At 39.4% G+C, this 20,967-nt stretch overlaps 1 protein-coding gene across 2 annotated transcripts in view; it reads right to left on the bottom strand.

Annotated features, from left to right (window-relative positions):
• mtss1 (MTSS I-BAR domain containing 1) overlaps positions 1-20,072 on the bottom strand; it is a 227,409-nt gene extending 207,337 nt beyond the window's left edge. The window contains exon 1 of one of the 2 annotated variants that reach the window (XM_051932832.1): positions 19,371-20,072. In XM_051932832.1, the coding sequence (XP_051788792.1) occupies positions 19,371-19,442 (72 nt within the window). In that variant the 5' untranslated portion in view covers positions 19,443-20,072. The remainder of the gene's footprint in view (positions 1-19,370) is intronic. The other variant, XM_028811889.2, reaches the window with a different exon arrangement.
• Between the last annotated feature and the right edge of the window lie 895 nt (positions 20,073-20,967).

The raw sequence follows: 20,967 nt of genomic DNA, 5'->3' as shown, positions 1-20,967 counted from the left end.
TGAAGGGGTGGCCGTTACAAAACTTCCCAATAAATTAAAAGACTGAATAATCTGTAGGTCTGTCACTCAGATACTATTTTCTAGTTTGTTGTGTTTCAAGTGAACACAATTCTTGTAGAAATTCAGTCGTATGCGTGTTTCCTGTATGTTTTCTCGCTAAAGTCATGACAATTAGCTAGCTGCACGAGACAGAAATATCTAAGCGAGCAGTATCAGATACCCTACTTCAAAAAACTAAGAAACACAAGCTTAACTGCAAAATTGAAGGCACAACAATATCCCAGAGACTTTTACAAATCTGGTCAACTTTTTTGCAAGTTTTGCCAGCATACCAAAGACTGGACACAAAAAGATACTTTCAATGAACATGTCAAATCTAAAACCCATCTAACGAACAAGGAGAAATTAAGATCAAAAAGTGTTCCTTTTCAGGTAACAATAGAGGAAACAACAAACTCGTCACATGCAAGACGCCAGTTTCTGGAGGACTTTGTGGTCATGCAAGTCAGACCTACCATTCGAAAAAATGACAAAGATGTGTCCTTTCTTTACAAAGAATTGTAAACAAGGAGGCGTGGAGCCAGAAAATGAGCAGTCTTCGTCAAACTCATTTGCCCCATGTCTTTGAACAACATATGGACACCATTCTTTGAAAGATTCATGGCAATAAAATGTATGTTGTAGTTGATGAAACCACACAGGTCTCAACATAGTGATAGGTGAGTAAACATTTGGCTGGATGGCAATTCTTTTATGTAGGTAATTGTACATGAAATTATATATAACCAGTATTAACAGTCTTTCCCATAGAAAAATGTTGTTAGTGAATGGCACTGGTTGTTAACGGGTTCTCTTTAAAAATTAACAACAATATTTCTGGATTTAATAAATGATTTGCCTTATAAATCATTACAAACTCGGCAACTACAAACCTGGCCAGAAAAGCAGGCTACTCCTCGGATGCAACAAGCCCTTATAAGCAGGTTTTTTTTTTTTCTGTTTAATTCCCGGATTTAGCATCTTACAGATTAGATCGCTTTTGCTTTGTAATTAAATTATTTTAAGATATGAAGTAGATGCATGTTTTCAATCTGTAAACATTTAAGGTTTACGAATCATTAGAAATAATTTACATAATTACAATTACAGGTACTGAAGACCAATATTTTTTGGCAGATGTTATCTTTATGGAGAGCTGCAACTTTTCCACCGATTCAGAGGCAGCACTTCAGTCCCTTCACAACAACCAGCTAAATCTTAATGACATTTTAGCAGTGGTTACAGACAATGCATCATATTGTCTGAAAGCATACCAAGAACTTTTAAAAGGGTTGATGCCTAACAATGCACATTCAAACTGCTTGTGTCATGTCATCAGTTTGGTGGAAGAAACCTGGCAACACTGTAAATACTTTAGTGAAGCTACAGCACTAGTGATGTGGGTAAAGTCTACCTTCTTCAAGAAGCCTGCCAGGAACCCCAAGGCAGGAAACACCAGGTGGAATACCTGGTCTGAATCAGTAGGGTTCCTCGCTGAGCATATTCACCTCTACAAAAAGTTCTTTCTGGCAGAGAACACATCAGCTCAGGCTGTAACAAATATCCTAGAGCCTAAAAGTGAAGTTAACCTTCATCTCAGAAGGATGCATCAAACTAGTAATAGCTATTACAATTCTGGAGGGCACTCACTGTCCTACTGCAGTCTCAGCATACAGCATCATGAAGGATCTGGGTTCCTACCTGATAAATGGATATGCAAAATAAGGTTCAGTTGTGCTAGTGTGCGGTTTCATTTAAAGAAATGTAAAGTGTCATTTCATTATTGTTTGCTTAGTTGTAGCTGTTGCTACTTACAAAAAAAAAAAAATCTTAATCAAAGAAAAACAAAATGGTGAACACTGCAAATACAAAAAAAAAAAAAAAACAAAACGAAATTTGTGAAAAAATAAAACTGATTCCATTGGGCACTATATATGCTGTTTAACCAAGCAAGAAGGTAAAGGGTCAAAGTACGCTATATTTAAGTATACATTTTACTCATTTTTCTTACCCCCTACAGTATACTTTTTACCACTAACTTTCACAAAGTGCACTTAATAGCAAAGCTCTGAGAATCAGATATTCCAAAAAAGTTAACAAAAAATGCTGTAGATGCTAGATGGTCACAGTGAATAAGACATCTGAATAATTAAAACTTAAAGATAGGGTGAGAAGCTCAGTCATCCGGGAGGGGCTCAGAGTAGAGCCGCTGCTCCTCCGCATCGAGAGGAGTCAGATGAGGTGGCTCGGGCATCTGATCAGGATGCCTCCTGGACGCCTCCCTGGTGAGGTGTTCCGGGCACGTCCAACCAGGAGGAGACCCCGGGGAAGACCCAGGACACACTGGAGGGACTATGTCTCCCAGCTGGCCTGGGAACGCCTCGGGATTCTCCCGGAAGGGCTAGAAGAAGTGGCCTGGGGAGAGGGAAGTATGGGTATCTCTGCTCAAGCTGCTGCCCCTGCGACCCGACTTCGGATAAGCGGAAGAGGATGGATGGATGGATGGATGGATGGATGCATGGATGGATGGATAATTAAAACGCTGATTACTGCAAGTATGGTCGAGGTTGGGAGCATGCGCTGATTACAGCGTGTTGCTAAACCCACTACACGACGAACCACACGGACTGGGACCCAAGTGCAGCCATGCAACAGGGGAAACCTTAGCACCACACTGAAACAGTGCAAGGTTATTTTTTTTTTTTTTTTAAATCTTGCCACCAACCCCCAAGTTTTCCCAGCAAGTTGGAGGACCTGCACTGGATGCAGATTAATGTTATACCCAGGATGAAACAATTGCAGGTTAAGGGCCTTGCTCTGCGACCCAACAGAGTAGAGTTACTTTTGGGGTTTATAGCATTCAAACCGGTAACCTTCCGATCACCAGCCTCAGAGCCACCACTCTGCCCTTGTAAGCATAGTAAATTGACAGAATTTATGCATTTCAGTTTCTTAAATTTCTTCTCCATGTCTGAAGAGCTTACTATTTTTCTCTCTCCATACATAGTACATTGAAATCAACAACCTTCTATGGCTCTTAAGCTGTATTTGGCTCATATTGTTTTAGTTTATTTTTAAATAAAATGCTTCATATTGTTTATTTCTTTATAGTCATATTCTTCATACTCATTTAATCATTTGCTTGTGCAGCTTTGTTGGCAATAACACAGCTCTTAAGAAGAAGTTAAAAACAAAGAGCACTGTGAACTTGGTAAAGGTGGTGGTCACATCACACAGCTTAAAATAAAGCTTAAAAAGGTGGTATAGAAAATGGTGTATATTTTTGTCATTTTTTTAAGCAAGTTTCCCTTTTACATATCCTAACCTTTCATATGCTTCATGGATTTTTTTTATTGCATACAGTTTAATAGTCACCTCTTGGCATGTTCTACGGGTGACCAAACAGTTCCAAAATAAAAGTGACGAGTGACATCTTTCATACTACATTCTTAGATTTCATGTTGCACTGCTCAAACAGAACTTTGAACCCACATGTGTTATCATAACAGTATTTATCAGGGTTTTTTTTAGTATGATAAAGTAAGCCGTGGGCAAGGTTTTGTACAGAAAGTACTTTTACCACCATGTATTCAATACTTTCTACCTAACGACATGAAAAAGGGGGGGGAGGGGGGCACACTGGACCTTTTTGGACTAAAAATAAATGGCCCACAAAGTTTCTGGACACCCATTTTAAAAGCTTTCACTTCTTTTCCAGAAAAGCAGGTGTTTAAGTTAGTATGTCTGTAATTCTAACTAACATCAGACAGTAGGCTGAAAATGCAGTATACTGGGCAAACACAAGCTTGCACAATAAAAGGACCCAGCTGTGAACAACATTTGATCCAATTTACTTGAACTTTGCCAAAAACTGATCCATACCAATCCATCAATAACTTCTCTCTAAAAAAGCAAAGTAGAAGCAGTTTATCTCCTCAACCCAATCTGGATTATGCACAATGCTAAATTTGCTTCTCTTACCAGCACAAACCCAAGGCTTTAACTATTACTACTGATACCATTTTTACTGCAGAAAAAGGCACAAGAAAATGACTTCACACACCTGAAAGGAAGGCCACTGGCACTGCCTCTTACAGCAGCACATAACCTCCCCCTTCCAAACAAGTAAATTCTGCTACACCCTGGCTCAGACAAGCTTAGAAATGCCCTCACACATCAGGACAGAGGAAGCCACGCCCAAGAGCAAAAAAAGCAATAGGTGCGGTCTCTAACACGAAGCACGAACTGCATCAAAAACAAAAAAAAAAAATGCACAATCAATCATCCTCATGGGGCCTCAACACACAAGGGAACAAATGATCTTTCGGCTCTTGTGTTAAAGGTGGAAGCACTAAAAGAGATACAACCTGTGTGACTTAGTTGGAAGTTAAGAGTACAGAGTAAGGTCAAGCTAGCACACCTAGGTACCACTTTTATCAAAACAGTGCGTGGCACTTCCCCAACAAAAAGCAGGTTGAATGTGAGTCACAGCCATGTTTCACTGACAAAGCATGCCATGACACAGACACGGGTGTGGCACAGCGAAAACTAAAGACAAGACCTGCATCTGATTTTATAATTTGTACAGGAACACTGTACAAATAACAATCTTGCTTGAAGAAGAAAAAAAAACTAGCAGCCATGCACGCCCAAGCCATCACACTGCCTCCACTGTGTTTTACAGATGATGTGGTATGCTTTGGATAATGAGCTTTTCCACGCCTTCTTCATACTTTTTTCTTGCCATCATTCTGGTAGAGGTTGATCTTGGTTTCATCTGTCCAAAGAATGTTTTTCCAAACTGTGCTGGCTTTTTTTAGATGTTCTTTAGCAAAGGCCAATCTAGCCTTTCTATTCTTGAGGCTTATGAGTGGCTTGCACCTTGCAGTGCACCCTCTGTATTTATTTTCATGCAGTCTTCTCTTTATGGTAGACTTGGATATCGATACGCCTACCCCCTGGAGAGTGGTGTTCACTTGGTTGGCTGTTGTGAAGGGTTTCTCTTCACCATGGAAATGATTCTGCGATCATCCACCACTGTTGTCTTCCGTGGACGTCCAGGTCTTTTTGCATTGCTGAGTTCACCAGTGCTTGCTTTCTTTCTCATGTACCAAACTGTAGATTTTGCCACTCGTAATATTGTAGCAATTTCTCGGATGGATTTTTTCTGTTTTGCAGCTTAAGGATGGTTTCTTTCACCTGCATGGAGAGCTCCTTTGACCGCATGTTGTCTGTTCACAGCAAAATCTTTGACATGCAAGCACCACACCTCAAATCAACTCCAGGCCTTTTATCTGCTTAATTGATAATGATATAACGATGGACTTGCCCACACCTGCCCCTGAAATAGCCTTTGAGTCAATTGATCAATTACTTTTGAGCCCTTGAAATGAAGGGATTGTGTTAAAAAAAATGCTTTAGTTGCCTCACATTTTTATGCAATCGTTTTGTTCACCCCACTGAATTAAAGCTGAAAGTCTGCACTTCAACTGCATCTGAGTTGTTTCATTTAAAATTCATTGTGGTAATGTACAGAACCAAAATTAGAAAAAAGTTGTCCGTGTCCAAATATTTAGGACCTAACATATCTGTATATATCTATATATATAGGTGCTGGTGATAAAATTAGAATATCATGACAAAGTTGATTTATTTCAGTAATTCCATTCAAAAAGTGAAACTTGTATATTAGATTCATTCATTACACACAGACTGATGTATTTCAAATGTTTATTTCTTTTAATGTTGATGATGATAACTGACAACTAATGAAAGTCCCAAATTCAGTATCTCGGAAAATTAGAATATTGTGAAAAGGTTCAATATTGAAGACACCTGGTGCCACACTCTAATCAGCTAATTAACTCAAAACACCTGCAAAAGCTTTTAAATGGTCTCTCAGTCTAGTTCTGTAGGCTACACAATCATGCAGAAGACTGCTGACTTGACAGTTGTCCAAAAGACGACCATTGACACCTTGCACAAGGAAGACAAGACACAAAAGGTCATTGCTAAAGAGGCTGGCTGTTCACAGAGCTCTGTGTCCAAGCACATTAATAGAGAGGCGAAGGGAAGGACAAGATGTGGTAGAAAAAAGTGTACAAGCAATAGGGATAATAGGGAAAACCACACCCTGGAGAGGATTGTGAAACAAAACCCATTCAAAAATGTGGGGGAGATTCACAAAGAGTGGACTGCAGCTGGAGTCAGTGCTGGAGTCAAGAACCACCACACACAGACATATGCAAGACATGGGTTTCAGTTGTCACATTCCTTGTGTCAAGCCACTTTTGAAGAAGAGACAGCGTCAAAAGCGTCTCGCCTGGGCTAAAGACAAAAAGGACTGGACTGCTGCCGAGTGGTCCAAAGTTATGCTCTCTGATGAAAGTAAATTTTGCATTTCCTTTGGAAATGAAGTTCCCAGAGTCTGGAGGAAGAGAGTAGAGGCACAGAATCCACGTTGCGTGAGGTCCAGTGTAAAGTTTCCACAGTCAGTGATGGTTTGGGGTGCCATGTCATCTGCTGGTGTTGGTCCATTGTGTTTTCTGAGGTCCAAGGTCAACGCAGTCGTCTACCAGGAAGTTTTAGAGCACTTCATGCTTCCTGCTGCTGACAAACTTTATGGAGATGCAGATTTCATTTTCCAACAGGACCTGGCACCTGCACACAGTGCCAAAGCTACCAGTACCTGGTTTAACGGCCATGGTATCCCTGTTCTTGATTGGCCAGCAAACTCGCCTGACCTTAACCCCATAGAAAATCTATGGGGTATTGTGAAGAGGAAGATGCAATATGCCAGACCCAACAATTCAGAAGAACTGAAGGCCACTATCAGAGCAACATGGGCTCTCATAACACCTGAGCAGTGCCACAGACTTATCGACTCCATGCCACGCCGCATTGCTGCAGTAATCCAGGCCAAAGGAACCCCAACTAAATATTGAGTGCTGTACATGCTTATACTTTTCATGTTCAGACCTTTCAGTTGGCCAACATTTCTAAAAATCCTTTTTTTGCATTGGTCTTAATTGATATTCTAAATTTCTGAGATACTGAATTTGAGACTTTCATTAGTTGTCAGTTATAATCATCAACATTAAAAGAAATAAACATTTGAAATACATCAGTCTGTGTGTAATGAATGAATCTAATATACAAGTTTCACTTTTTGAATGGAATTACTGAAATAAATCAACTTTGTCATGATATTCTAATTTTATGACCAGCACCTGTATATAGATATAGATATATATAAGCCTCAAATGTATCACAGAATTAAATGTTTTCTTAACAAACATAACCTAATGACAATATATGCCTAAAACACCATCTCACATTTTTGAAAGTATTAGCCCTTTTTCCTACAAGGAGCAAATCAATATGAAAAATTAAAATGTACTGAGGTATGCACTAAAAGAAGCAATAATACTGAAATACACCTAATGTAGGCTCAGTAGGCATTGTTAGTTTTTAATCTGGCTTTTTTAGCATGCAATTAACCCTTACATTTTCTGTCCATAAATCCATGTAAGCATCAACCCAAATAATACAAACTTGATAAATTAATGCTACACATACAACCATGTCAAACAAATGATTATAGAAACAGTACCACATATACTGCTTTGAGGCCAAACAAAGGACTGTACAAGGACAAGAAAAAAAAACTTTTCTAGAAGTCTTTACAAATCAGGTTTATTAACAGACATTTTGTCAGGTTTCTAACTTTTGCTGCTTTGCGATTTAGGTTTGCAGCAGTATGTGCAAAAAATAAAAATAAAATTAACTAGTTAATAATTAAAGTAATATTTAATGGATATATAGGATTAAATTTTAAAATACCACAAAATACTTTTGCTTTAATTTGGTACATCTAGTTATATTTGTCCCCACTTTAAAACTACCTTTGTGAAATTAAAACTAATCAAAATGAACATGAATTTACTATTCCAAAATACTTTGTTTTTTTATAAACTGCTATGAAAACATCACAAACATCTCCTTGCTATTGTTCATCCAGAATTTCACCAAAGACAGGACTAGTGGTCTTAACTGTAGTAATTATATTACACACAGAGACTAAACAGTCACTCCCATACCACTGAAACGTGCTTTAAGTGCTTTCACCGACATTAGTTGTTGCACCAATGGACATTCTGTTGGCCTAAAAAGCCCAGCAAGTGCCACATATCTAGTGCATACCAATTCATTCTCAGCACTTTAGTAAGCTGTAGCATCTGCACATCTTTGTAGTTCTGCACAGCTGCTCTGATGCCAACTGAGATATCATATCAGAACGGTCCACCTCATGTTTCAAAATGGCAGTGTGAGCTGAGCCACTCATATTTGACCAATGTGAAAGCTCTGAGACACTAACTCACAAATCATATTTTGGAGTGAACACGGAAAGCAGCTTATTTTGTACATAGAAAGCCACTTGTTTTAAAACAAAGACAACTGCCTCCAACACTGGCTTGTTCCAGCTTCTGTGTGTATTTTCCTTAGGGTACTATAATTTTTCCTCCCCTATCCCAAAGATGTGCAGGGTAGGTTGAACTGGTAACTATAAATTCTCAGTATGACTGATATGTACATGAGTGTGCCCAGCATGTAGGGGATCTTCTGCTAGGCCATTCCTCACCTTGTGCCCCATGCTTCCCAGGAGAGAAACTGGCTCTCCACAGCCCTTAACTTGATATGAAGGTCAGTACATGAACTGCTGGATTGACAAGGGCAGTCACATTCATTACATTCAAAGAAAAAACGAGAAGATTTTTTTCTTATCAAGGCTACATATGCGGTTTCTTCCACTAGTAAGATCTCCGTAAATTTTTAATTCTTTCATTCAACTACCAGCTGACTAGGGCTGCAACGATTAGTTGACATAATCGATGATGTCTACACGTCATAAACAGAATCTTAAATAGAGGCTCCAGTCACAAAGAACCACATTGGTTTTTGTAACTGCAATGCACTACATGAACGTCTGGGGGCAGTATCGTTTATCTTTTTTTTTTTTTTTTGCCTTTTTTATTTCCTGCGGATTTCAGTAATACCTTTTACTTATTGCTCGTCAACATTTGAAAAACATCCATTGGAATTTAACTCATTATCACCCTCCCACAGAAACGGCAGACGAGAAAACGATAACAGTTCACATTAGAAAAAAAAACTTAACATTTTTTGCAGCTCTCGATTGCGGCAAAAAGAAAAAAAGACGTTGCCAGTGAATTCGGAATTTTGCTATCGCTATTGACGCTGTCATCTTTCTTGAAAGACCGAGCAAAAAAAGAAGAAAAATCTTGGGTTGCAAAACGTATGTGAACTGCTGCATTTAAAGACGTTGAAAAAACAGTTTTTATGTGGTTCAGTGATGCGCTTTCAAGAAACATTCCTATTAATGCGGCACTCGTTCAAGAAAATGTCAGGTTTGTAAACTTTCTTGGGACCTCCCCCAACTAGACGACATGCCGAAGAGCGTCCCGAAGTCCAAACTCCGCGTCTATGGAAGACTGTTTATCTGTTGCAACAGCCGATCCCTCTCTCACTTGGACAGAGGCAGTGGTGCTGTAAGAATTATGTTTCTAGACTTCTCTAGCGCCTTCAACACAATCCAACCTCTGCTCCTTAGGGACAAGCTGACAGAGATGGGATTAGATTCATACCTAGTGGCATGGATCGTGGACTATCTTAAAGACAGACCTCAGTATGTGCGTCTTGGGAACTGCACGTCTGACATTGTGGTCAGCAACACAGGAGCGCCACAAGGGACTGTACTTTCTCCGGTCCTGTTCAGCCTATATACATCGGACTTCCAATACAACTCGGAGTCCTGCCATGTGCAAAAGTTCGCTGATGACACTGCTATTGTGGGCTGTATCAGGAATGGGCTGGAGGAGGAGTATAGGGACCTAATCAATGACTTTGTTAAATGGTCCGACTCAAACCACCTACACCTGAACACCAGCAAAACCAAGGACCTGGTGGTGGATTTTAGGAGGCCCAGACCCCTCATAGACCCAGTGATCATCAAAGGTGACTGTGTGCAGATGGTGCAGACCTATAAATATCTGGGAGTGCAGCTGGATGATAAATTAGACTGGACTGCCAATACTGATGCGCTGTGCAAGAAACGACAAAGCCGGTTATACTTCCTTAGAAGGCTGGCCTCCTTCAACATCTGCAATAAGATGCTGCAGATGTTCTATCAAACAGTTGTGGCGAGCGCCCTCTTCTACGCAGTGGTGTGCTGGGGAGGCAGCATTAAGAGGAAAGACGCCTCACGCCTGGACAAACTGGTGAGGAAGGCAGGCTCTATTGTTGGCATGGAGCTGGACAGTTTAACATCTGTGGCAGAGCGAAGGGCGCTCAGCAGGCTCCAATCAATTATGGAGAATCCACTGCATCCACTAAATAATGTCATCTCCAGACAGAAGAGCAGCTTCAGCGACAGACTGCTGTCACTGTCCTGCTCCACAGACAGATTGAGGAGATCGTTCCTCCCCCAAACTATGCGACTCTTTAATTCCACCAGGGGGGGTAAACGTTAATATTTAACATTATACATAGTTATTGTCTGTTTTTTTCACCTGTATTATTATCATTCTTTAATTTAATATTATTTATTGTATCAGTATGCTGCTGCTGAAGAATGTGAATTTCCCATCGGGATTAATAAAGTATCTATCTATCTATCTATCTATCTATCTAAAAGCCAGCTCAAAGCTGTGCTGAGTCTCTCAGCCAAAGCAAACAGAAAAAGATATTGATGGGTGATATGCAAGGAACATTGTAAATGCAGGTAACTTGATCACTGATCTGCTGTGTTGTGTGTCTGTGTATAGCAGAATGGCAGATCACGCTACAATAAATAAGCGTGACTTTCCTGTTTCAAACTGAATAAAGCTGGTTTTGCTAAAGTACTGAGACTCAACCTCGTGTTTTGGGGAGCAAGACAGGGACTTATAGCGCGACCCCGATCTTTTATGATTTGCTTCTGTGTCGCTTCACTGCAGTGCTATGAGTCTGTCGTTACCCTGACCGGCAACGGACAAACAAGCTTCCACAGACGCGGCAATCGCGCTTCAGGACGCACTTCAGCGTGTCGTTCTCATTGAGTGGGGAGTTGGGGGGGGGGGGGGGTCTCAAAAGAGTTCAGAAACCTCACAATATGAAGGAAAAAAAAAAGGATGATTCAGCTTCTGATTGATAAGTGTGCTGCCCACAACATGCTTCCACATTTAAATAAAGTTCCAGTTGAATTCCTCCCACCCAAGTGCACGGCAACGCTTCAGCCATTGGATTTGGGCATCATTCGCACCTTGAAAGTGTATTATCGCAAGTAAATGCTGAGAAAAATTCTCGTCAGAATAACTTGTAGGCAGGAGGAGATTAAAATTAACACAAAAGAAACTATTGAAATGATTGCAAACGCCTGAGCGCAAGTTAAAGAAAGCCTTTAAAAAACCTTCCGTTTCATTCTCCTCCTCCTCCTCCCTTCCTGCAGCCCAAAGATGTCAAATTAAATGGTGAGTACAGTATGAAATTGTTGTTTCTGGTAGGCTAGGCACTTTTTATAACTTTTTGGTTAGTACATTAGAAAAATTATTGGCGTTTTGGTAAATTATGCACATTATACAACCCTTTTTTATTATGAAAAGGTTAAGTAAGTGTTGCAGTGGGAGGTTCGGAACGCATTATGGGTATTTCCATTATTTCTTATGCGAAAAATAGTCTTGACTTACAACCAACTTGAGTTACAACCAGCCCTCGCGAACGAATTAAGTTCGTAAGTCAAGGGTCCACTGTATGTTCAAGGTGCAACTGAAGCCATTGATGACATTCAGTAAATCACTGAGCCAACTGCACTTGAACTGGCTGCATGCAAACACACAGAGGTAAATGCTGATGATTGCAGGCTTGTCTAGTGCAGTGGCTGAATCCCAGAGATTGGTGCTGCAGTTCTGCCGGCGACAGCAGTGGTTGTGAGCTGGCGGCTCAACGAATATACGGCACTGACTGATCAGCTCCGGCGTGCTGGCAAATTGCTATGTGAAGCAAATATAGCGGTTGAGGGGTTCAATGAACGTACGTCGCTGAATATACTCGCCCCCTGCACGCTGGCAAATTACATTCAGACACGATATAGACGGTTGCAGCATTCAACGAATATACATCGCCAAATATACTCAGCTCCGGCGTGCCGGCAAATTGTACTGAGATACGACTTTAGCCGGTTGCAGAGTACAACAAATGTATGTTGCCGAATGTACTCAGCTTCGGCGTGTTTCCAGATTGCACTGGAAGCCGACTCCAGCTGGTTTCCGGCGGTTTAAGGGTTAAGTGACTATAATTTCAGTTATGTTTGATAACCTGTTTGGAGCTATAGTAAATGAGTGAATAGGAGTAGCTGAGCCATCCTAGTTTTTTTTTTTTTTTCTTTTTTCGTATAATATTTGAGTTCATATGAATAGTAAACCATCTCTAACTAATGTTAGGTAACTTGTGTCTTGGAGTATATCCGTAATTAGCTTGTTACATATTTTAGACTGTTATTTTTTTATTTTGGCATGATATAGTACATGAGGTGATAAACTACAACATTTTTCCTTCAGAGTGTGATGATTAAAACATCTTTCTCTGTCTGCAAAATCATTCTTGTGTATTCCTGCTACCTCTACTCCCTCTGAGCATCTCTTTTCAGCAGCTGGGAACATTGTCTCAAGGAAGAGAGCCAGCCTCACACCAGAGCATGTCGAAATGCTCACGTTCCTGCATTGCAATCAGGAATATATGAACTGAATCTTTTATAAACTGTACATTGTTTTATTTGAATTGAAGCTTTATTTAAACTTTTGGACTTTAAGACACACCAGTGGCCATTTTTGGTTAAGTTAAATGCACTTTTTTGTTTAAGGTCTATGTGCACTTTATTTTGTATTGCTTAATGTATTTCTTTTTTATTGTGATGGTCACACTAATATAAAACATCTGATTATTTTCAAATTCATATGTTTCACTGGTTGTTATTTTAATTTATTATTAATTTTAATCGTGTTAATGCATCAGGGTGACATTCACAGGTGGACAGATGTGAGCAGATGAGGTAAGACATGCACTGGAGCCCAGAACAGGATGTGCAACCACAGGTCGCAAGCATAAAAATAGTCAGGCATAAAATAATCGTGACTGATCGAAAAAAATTGAACGATTAGTCGACTACCAAAATAATCATTAATTGCAGCCTTACAGCTGACTGGTCATATCATACTCATGTAAAAGCATATATAATGTAGTTGTTATTTCTGCACTCTCACCACATTGGGATAAAACTGGGATGAACTAAATTCTCTTTTCTCTCTCTCTCTCTCTCTATCCTGAAAGAGCAGTGGATTTTTCCCCACCCAAATTAAACCTGCAAATGATTTTTAAATGAAATTCAAGATTCCAACAACCCCATGCCAGATATAGAGCTCTTAATATTTCAAGAAGATTTACACATTTTCAGTGTCCCCCGAAAACATCGATTTGGTATGAAGTGTGAGTGTACGGTATCAGTTTAGTATACAACCTGTGAACCATAAACACTTGAAATCAAATCTGGCACTTGTCCTGATATTTCAGGATTGTAAAACCAATGCTGAATAAAAGCTCAGCAAAATTTAGTTAATATGGAGAAAGATGCAAAATACTCTGGGACAGACTTTTTGAAAGCCAATGACAAAATATGTGTTTCTGATGATGTAAAATTTATTTATCCGATGTCCCATACTGAACAGTCGTTCTCCAATTTTCCAATCCTCCAACTCCTAAAACTCTCAATAGCCACCACTTCATTACTCATTCAATATGCATTTTTGCTAACTTAAGAATTCTAAATAACAAAGCTATGACTGCATATTTTATGGTACTATACTTTAGAAATTTAAAGTTGAGTTGTCCATGATCTAAGTATCGTTCTTCATGTTCCATAAGGTAATGCATTTTTTACACAATGTGTTTCAGCTCACAAAATCACCTTCACACATCAATGCATACCTTACTAATAACATGTGATCTAATTGTAATTATTTAAATAATCTCATGCTCAGACAGAGAACCACTCAATACCTCAACAATACCTCACTCAATGTTTATTTACATTTTTTTTTTTTTATTTCACAAAGGATTGGTTAATGATGAACTCACACAGGTGAAAATAGAAATAAATTAATTACCTGCTGTTCAGCAGAATCACATAAATGATTCAAATTTAAGACAGTAGAGGCCAAAAAATCTGGTTGAAATGCTAGTGTGTCACACTGTTAATGTTTCATTCTCAATCGCGCTCCTTTGCAACATTCCCACTTAATGAATTTTATTACTCCAAGCTTTATTTTACAGCACCTCCCAGCAGCTTCACACAGAGAACCTTCTTCCACAGACTGGGAATGACCTCAATTCTGTTTTTCATTTGATAGCCAGAATGCTTCAACTTGTTTATCTTACAAATGGCTTTTAAATGTTCACAATCAGTAAATACCATTTTCTAAGGTACCAAATATAAAAAATGGCTTTTTCATAACCAGGCTTCCAGTTGAATTTAAGTATTAAAATTGATCACATTTATTATGCAAGCAAACATTATAGCCTTCTAAATTAGTGACCCTATATAAGCAATTCAGTCAGATTTAACAGTCTACTCATCAATGAGCACTGTGCAGCATATACATGCACACAAATCATCTGGAGGCTGAATTCCGCATACACATTGACTGTTTATTTTTGCTCTTTTTCCTTCAAATCGTTTTAACATACCTCACAAATTGAAGACTTTAAACATTCCACCTGCTTAGACCATCAACAGAGCAGTGCTCTGTGACAAACTTTGAAAACTCTAAACGGCCTTCCTGAAACATGTTCAGTCCTTCTGGGAGGACCAAAATCTTTAATTTATAGCTTCCTTTCATGTGAAGGAAAATACAAAAAAGGGTTTACGCTTATATGTGAAAGGTGGATCTGCTCTGTGACCTGATCTTTTCTGCTTTCTCCAGAGGCAACAGCTAATGTGATTGGCACTGAAACACTTAGCCACTTGAGATTTTTTTTCTCTGGACTGGAGAACAGTCAGCAAGAGGATTCCAGCGAACTAAAACAGAAGCCAATAATGTGGCCAAGAAGGGAATTTAAGTATAAAAGGAAACCTGAAAGTATGCAATTCAAAATATTTTATAACTAATGATCAGGATGAAGGAGATGGGCGATACATAGGAAAAAAAATTAAGCCACTTGACAACTGCCTAGAACAGGGGTGCCCACACTTTTTCGGCTTGCGAGCGACTTTTAAAATGACCAGGTCGAAATGATTGCCCTACATTAAAAAATGCTTATTTTATATATATATATATATATATATATATATATATATATATATTACACACACACACACACACCGAGTATACTTTATACATAAAATATATGTTGTCTTTCCTTGCATAACCCTTATGGCACAATAACAATTCAATACATTTATGGTCACTACAGTATTTGGATGTAATAATCTTCATGTGGGAGAAGGCTGACTCGCATAAATAAGTACAGCCGAATAATGCAGTCAAAGAGGTCGCACATTTCCTCATGTTTGGGTACTTTTCCTCTGTGACCAATTTCCAAAACTGTCCATGAGCCCCATACTTCAGCCCCAACGTCATCCTGTAGTGTCAAAATCTCATCCTCCACTGTAGAGGAGTTTTAGGTGAAAGAGTGTTGCAGTTTTTGATGCGAGTGAATCACCCTCAACATCTTCCCTAAATGGATAGCATTTAAATGTAGTGATTGGCTCAAATAAAGCTGAGTCTTCAAACCGTCTGTCAAAGTCTGACAATTTTCAATCTGCTCTGTGTAGTGTATGCTGTCAAGTTGCGCAAATGCCTTCAATTGAGTCTCCAGCTCTGACACGAGGTTCTGGATGTTCCCCAAATCAAGGCGCTGCAGGTTTGAGGACAGATGTTGCATTTTTTGTTTGAAAGCATTAACTGAGCTAATCTTATTGACCATGGTTTTGTCTTTTCCTTGCAGCTGTAAATTAAGCTTATTCAACATGTTGGTCAGATCGGAAAAAAAAATGCCAAGTCTAACAGCCATTGATCGTTATTAAGTTGCTTGTATTCTGCATGTTTAATGACAAGGAGAAACTCCTTTTTCTCTGGCCAGGGGTCTCGAAATGTCAGCAGGAATTTCTCCCTAGCCATCTGCCTCAACGAAGGCCTCTTATCATCTCTCCATCTTTGAAGGACTTCTTATGCTTAATGATCGAGTGACTCACCTGGAACGATGCTTCGGTGTGTCTGCCTTTGCTTTTGAATTCAGCCGAATGAAAAATGACGGCTGTCCAATTTACTGCGATTTTAGTTCCCTCTCCTTTCTCTTTCTCAAATCACTTTTTGGAGGGATGTCAGTTTCATAGTTTTTATGAACAGTTTGAAAGTGCCTTTCCACATTTTCCATCTTTGGAATAGCAATGAAAGATTGACAGAGCAGACAAATGCACTTCGATTGTAACATTGTGAGAAAAAAAAATCCTGTTCCAATTCCACATCCAGCCCATATCCTCCTCCTTACAGAGATACATACTAACAATCCATTATCCTGAACTAGATGCCCAACTTAGAAAATGGATGGATGGAAGAGTAATGGAAAATGGACAAGTCAAACAGGATGAGCAGAGTTGGGGAAAAGCAAATGTGAGAGAATAGAGTGATAAAAATAGAATATGACTAACTAAACAAACGTGTTTGCTCCCTGTGTATCTCTTCAGCTTTTATTTTTTTGCTATTTAATCACTCTCTATCAATTACCTTATCAAAAAGCAATCAATGGGGTGCACAAACAAGATGTCAAAATCCAGATCATTTGTTATCACTCTGTCTATACCCACCACCAATGATTTATTCATTTGCAACTTAAATCTCCCAAATAATAAGTAGTTCATTAACATTTGCCATGCACAGCTGCAAGTTGACCTTTCTTAAAAAAAAAAATGACATTTGTTTAAACTACTCAATAGTTGACATTACAACTCTAAACAGAGTATGTAGATCATATTACATAACATACAAACACATATTAACCCAAACTATAAGATAAAAGCTTTACCAGAAACTGTAACACTTAAAATAACTGAAAAGTAATTTCTGCTTTGCAACTTAATTGTGGTTAACTAATAATGTATTCCACAAGTGACCTGGGTGGAACATTCTCACCCTGTGTGGGATTTCCTTCAAATATTCCAGCTTTCTTCGCACATCCCAATGACATGCTGGATTTGCAATCCCGCAAAGTCCCCAGGTGTGAGTGTGACTTGAGACAATAAAGTGACTCCCTCCTTGTTTAATGTGCTACCAAGATAGGCAAGGACTGCCCACAACCATGAACAGGATCAGAGCCCACAACCTAGAACTGGATAATCAGGTTATAAAGTGGATGTATGGACTAACTGCCAACTGCAGCTACATTTATTACATAATGAGGATATGCAGGTTAGGTAAATTGTCAACTCTGAATTGTCCCATTTGTGCAACTGAGATGGACTAGCACCCAGTTGGGCGCCGTTTACTCCCTTGTGCCAAATGCTTCTAGGATAGGTTGGCCCCACCTATGAATATTGTGTTATCAAATATAAGCGCACATAAAGGTTTATACCTATCTCAAAGACCTGCACTATCTTTCTTTTATGTTTATTACATACATCCATTCATTTTCAAACCTGTTAAGTCTGATCAGAGTTACGGTAAAGTTGAAGACTATCCCAGCAAGCAGCGAGCACAAGGCAGGAACAACCCCCTACACAGGACACCAGTCCATCGCTGGATAAACGTACACACACACTAAAGGCCGCTTTAGCAATGCCAATTCACCTAACTTGCATTTCTTTGGACTGTGGAAGGAAATCACCTGTCATACACTGGGAGAAAATGCAAACTCCATGCAGAACACAGCAGGAGTGTGAACCGCTCTCCTTGCTGTGAGGCAGTAGAGCTACCACTGCACCACAGTACCCTCGTTCTCTGTTTATTCTAGAACTGAATTTAAAAACTATTTATTTTTTATAAATTAACAGATACAGGGTAAAATCACAAACGATACTCAAAATGATTTCTGAACTTCTCAAATAGTAAAACAATTTTAATCAAAGATTTGTCATTACTCAGCCCATTTAAAACATTGCTTTTATAAAAACTTTCTACCATTTCCTTTTCCTAGTTGAGACACCACTTTAAATTCAACAACACTGATAAAAATTATCAGCCAAACATAAGAAAAAAATAAAACATACACAAATTTAACAACTTTCAACTTGCTCTTCTCTTTGGAGGTTATTTCTCTCGAGGCCCTACACCGACTCCAATTCCCTGTGGTTAACTGCATATGTCCACACTTAGGGAATATTAAAAGCAATTTTCCTACTGCGAAAATCAGACACGTTTGCCAGTTCAAACTTTATTCATAATTTTCTTCTCGAAAATGACTAGCCTTCAAGGAGAAGACAAAAATGGTAGCACCAGCCGGATAATGAATCAGTGTGATATGAACTAACAATAACCATGTTTGAACTCGAATGGACACATCTAAGTAACCATCGGAACTTTATTCACTCTTTGAAAAACCGCGTTGTCCTACTCATATTACTTTTCGGAAGCAAAAAATAAATCTGATGAAACAGGTGTTAACCTGCACCAATAAAAAAAAATCAGATAAAATCGGCAAATAAATTTGTATAATTGATTACATTATATAAAATTGCCTTTTATTTTTTCCTACGGAAACTGACAACTGGTTGTAATTTCGAGGTACACTGCGTTAAAATAAACTTGCTAGGAGTTTGCTCGATCAACTGTTTCTAAATTTTAGCCATTAAGCTCATATGGGGCCTCTTTACTTTAATCAGAAATAACATTTTTTAATTAAGACAAATCGATGGTTAACGAGGAGATGGGTATATATCTGGTTTTAACAAACGCTCCGACGCTATTTTTACAGATTTCTGCTCCTCTTTCCCCTGCATGGTTTTAACACCACTGGAATACCTAACTTCTCTTCGACGCCTCTGACCAAATGTCCGCACATCTCTAGCTTGGGAGGTGGTGGGAGATGGGCAGGGTGGGGGCAGTGTAGTTTAACCAACACCGTTTAAAACACCGCGAAATAAAACCCCACCGGTGTTGACGGAGTCCTCACACAGGTTACAGCAGGTGAAAAGCACAAAGATAAAACCCACGGTACAATCCGTGCGACAAACAAGCCCGAGGTTAATCAGAAAATGAAGCCGCCACCCCCAAATACCTCCTCCTCACCTTCATATCGTTCATAATTGTTTGGAAAAGTCCTCCCAGGGCGCTGCACTCCTTCTCAATCCCCGCATCCATTTTTAGTTTTACAGATCCAACAGCGACTCGAGAAAATGCGTTGCACAACAAAAAGAAAATGGGACTCGCAGCACAATCCACCCGATCCTCCCAGAATCAATGAAGCTTCAGAGGGTTTGGTAAAATAAATCCTTGGTGTGGTGGAGATCCAGTAAATCACAACTTCAAAGGTAACATTGTTTCACAGAGCATGGAAAGAAATCACGAATTGTCTCCTGTTGTTTGTTACTCTTATTTTGTTTAATTTCTCGATTTTCCTTTTAATTTCCCAAGCGCCAGAGTCGACTCGGGTCTTCTTTAGTCCTCCCCCATGGTTACCGTGCGACCACCGCGGCCCTAACAAGTCTTGCTGCAGACGGCTATGCTGGAGATATAAACTAACTATCCTCTTCTGTTGGCGTCGCTCGCTACAGTCTCACGGCTCCCCGCTTCTCCGTGACGCGCTTCAGCGGAGGGGCGGTGCCTATAGCTCGGCACAAATCGGACACTCCCGTAACTTCTCTCGACGTCACTCGACTGAACCCACAACCCATCTGCTTTGAGCTCGACGAAATTCGGCTATGAAAACATTACCGGAAGACGCAAAGGAAAGCTGCTTTCGGCAAGGCTCGCATAAGGGGTGGTACTTCAGTTAAAACAATATATATATTTTTTTTCTTGAACGCGATGAAGCGATGGAGGCTCATCTGCGGATAATTCATAACACAGACCGCGTTAGAGCTGTGTTGGCTAAAATGAGAAGAATGACGAATAAAAGGTTATTTTGCTGTTTGGTGCCTCCCACCGGGAATCATGGGAAATACAGGTCTAGGACTCCAAGTATGAAAAAAGTGTTGCTAAAATATCTTATGGGATTTTACCCCTTTTTAATCTATCGCCGTGCTTCTTTCAACTTTATTTTCATTATTCTGACCATTGCATTAGCAGCTACTATTGAATAGAACTTTAAATAACTGCTTTCCACCCTAGGACCATATATTATACTGTAATGGGCAGAATGAACTGCTAACATTTCCAACAACACGTTTATTTGAAATACTTTGCAAGTTTTAAAATCCTCAGTCTTTTAAAGTTTTTTCATAAAAGGGCTTTAAATGGGGGCGTCTTTCAGCTTTGAAAAGCTTTGATAATTTATTTACAGGAAGTAGAATGATGCTAAGCAGGGGCATAGAGACAGGACATAAAGGGCAGGCAATTGCCTGGGAGGGCCAGCCCCCAAGGGGCATCCTCTTTGACACCCTACAACACAGTTAGAAACCCCCAAAGGGGAGGTCCAATCTCTGTTGAGAGAATGTTAGGTCTGCAACAATTGATTTTGAAAGTTACATTAATACCTTTATGAGACATCTTTTGTTTTTTAATTTCCATTCTGAGCACTTCATTTATTTTTTTTAAATACAGTTGTGACTTAGTTAATAATGTCCTGACTAACAAAGTTGTACTTTAAAAACAGAGCTTTCTTAGAAATGCAATAAATGAAATCAAATAGTGCTGAAACTTTATCATAAGCAATTGTATTATACTA

Source organism: Erpetoichthys calabaricus, chromosome 10 (genome assembly GCF_900747795.2).
Source record: "Erpetoichthys calabaricus chromosome 10, fErpCal1.3, whole genome shotgun sequence".
NCBI lineage: Eukaryota > Metazoa > Chordata > Cladistia > Polypteriformes > Polypteridae > Erpetoichthys > Erpetoichthys calabaricus.
Note: the sequence above shows the minus strand (reverse complement) of the source record. Positions and strands in the feature narration are given on the sequence as shown.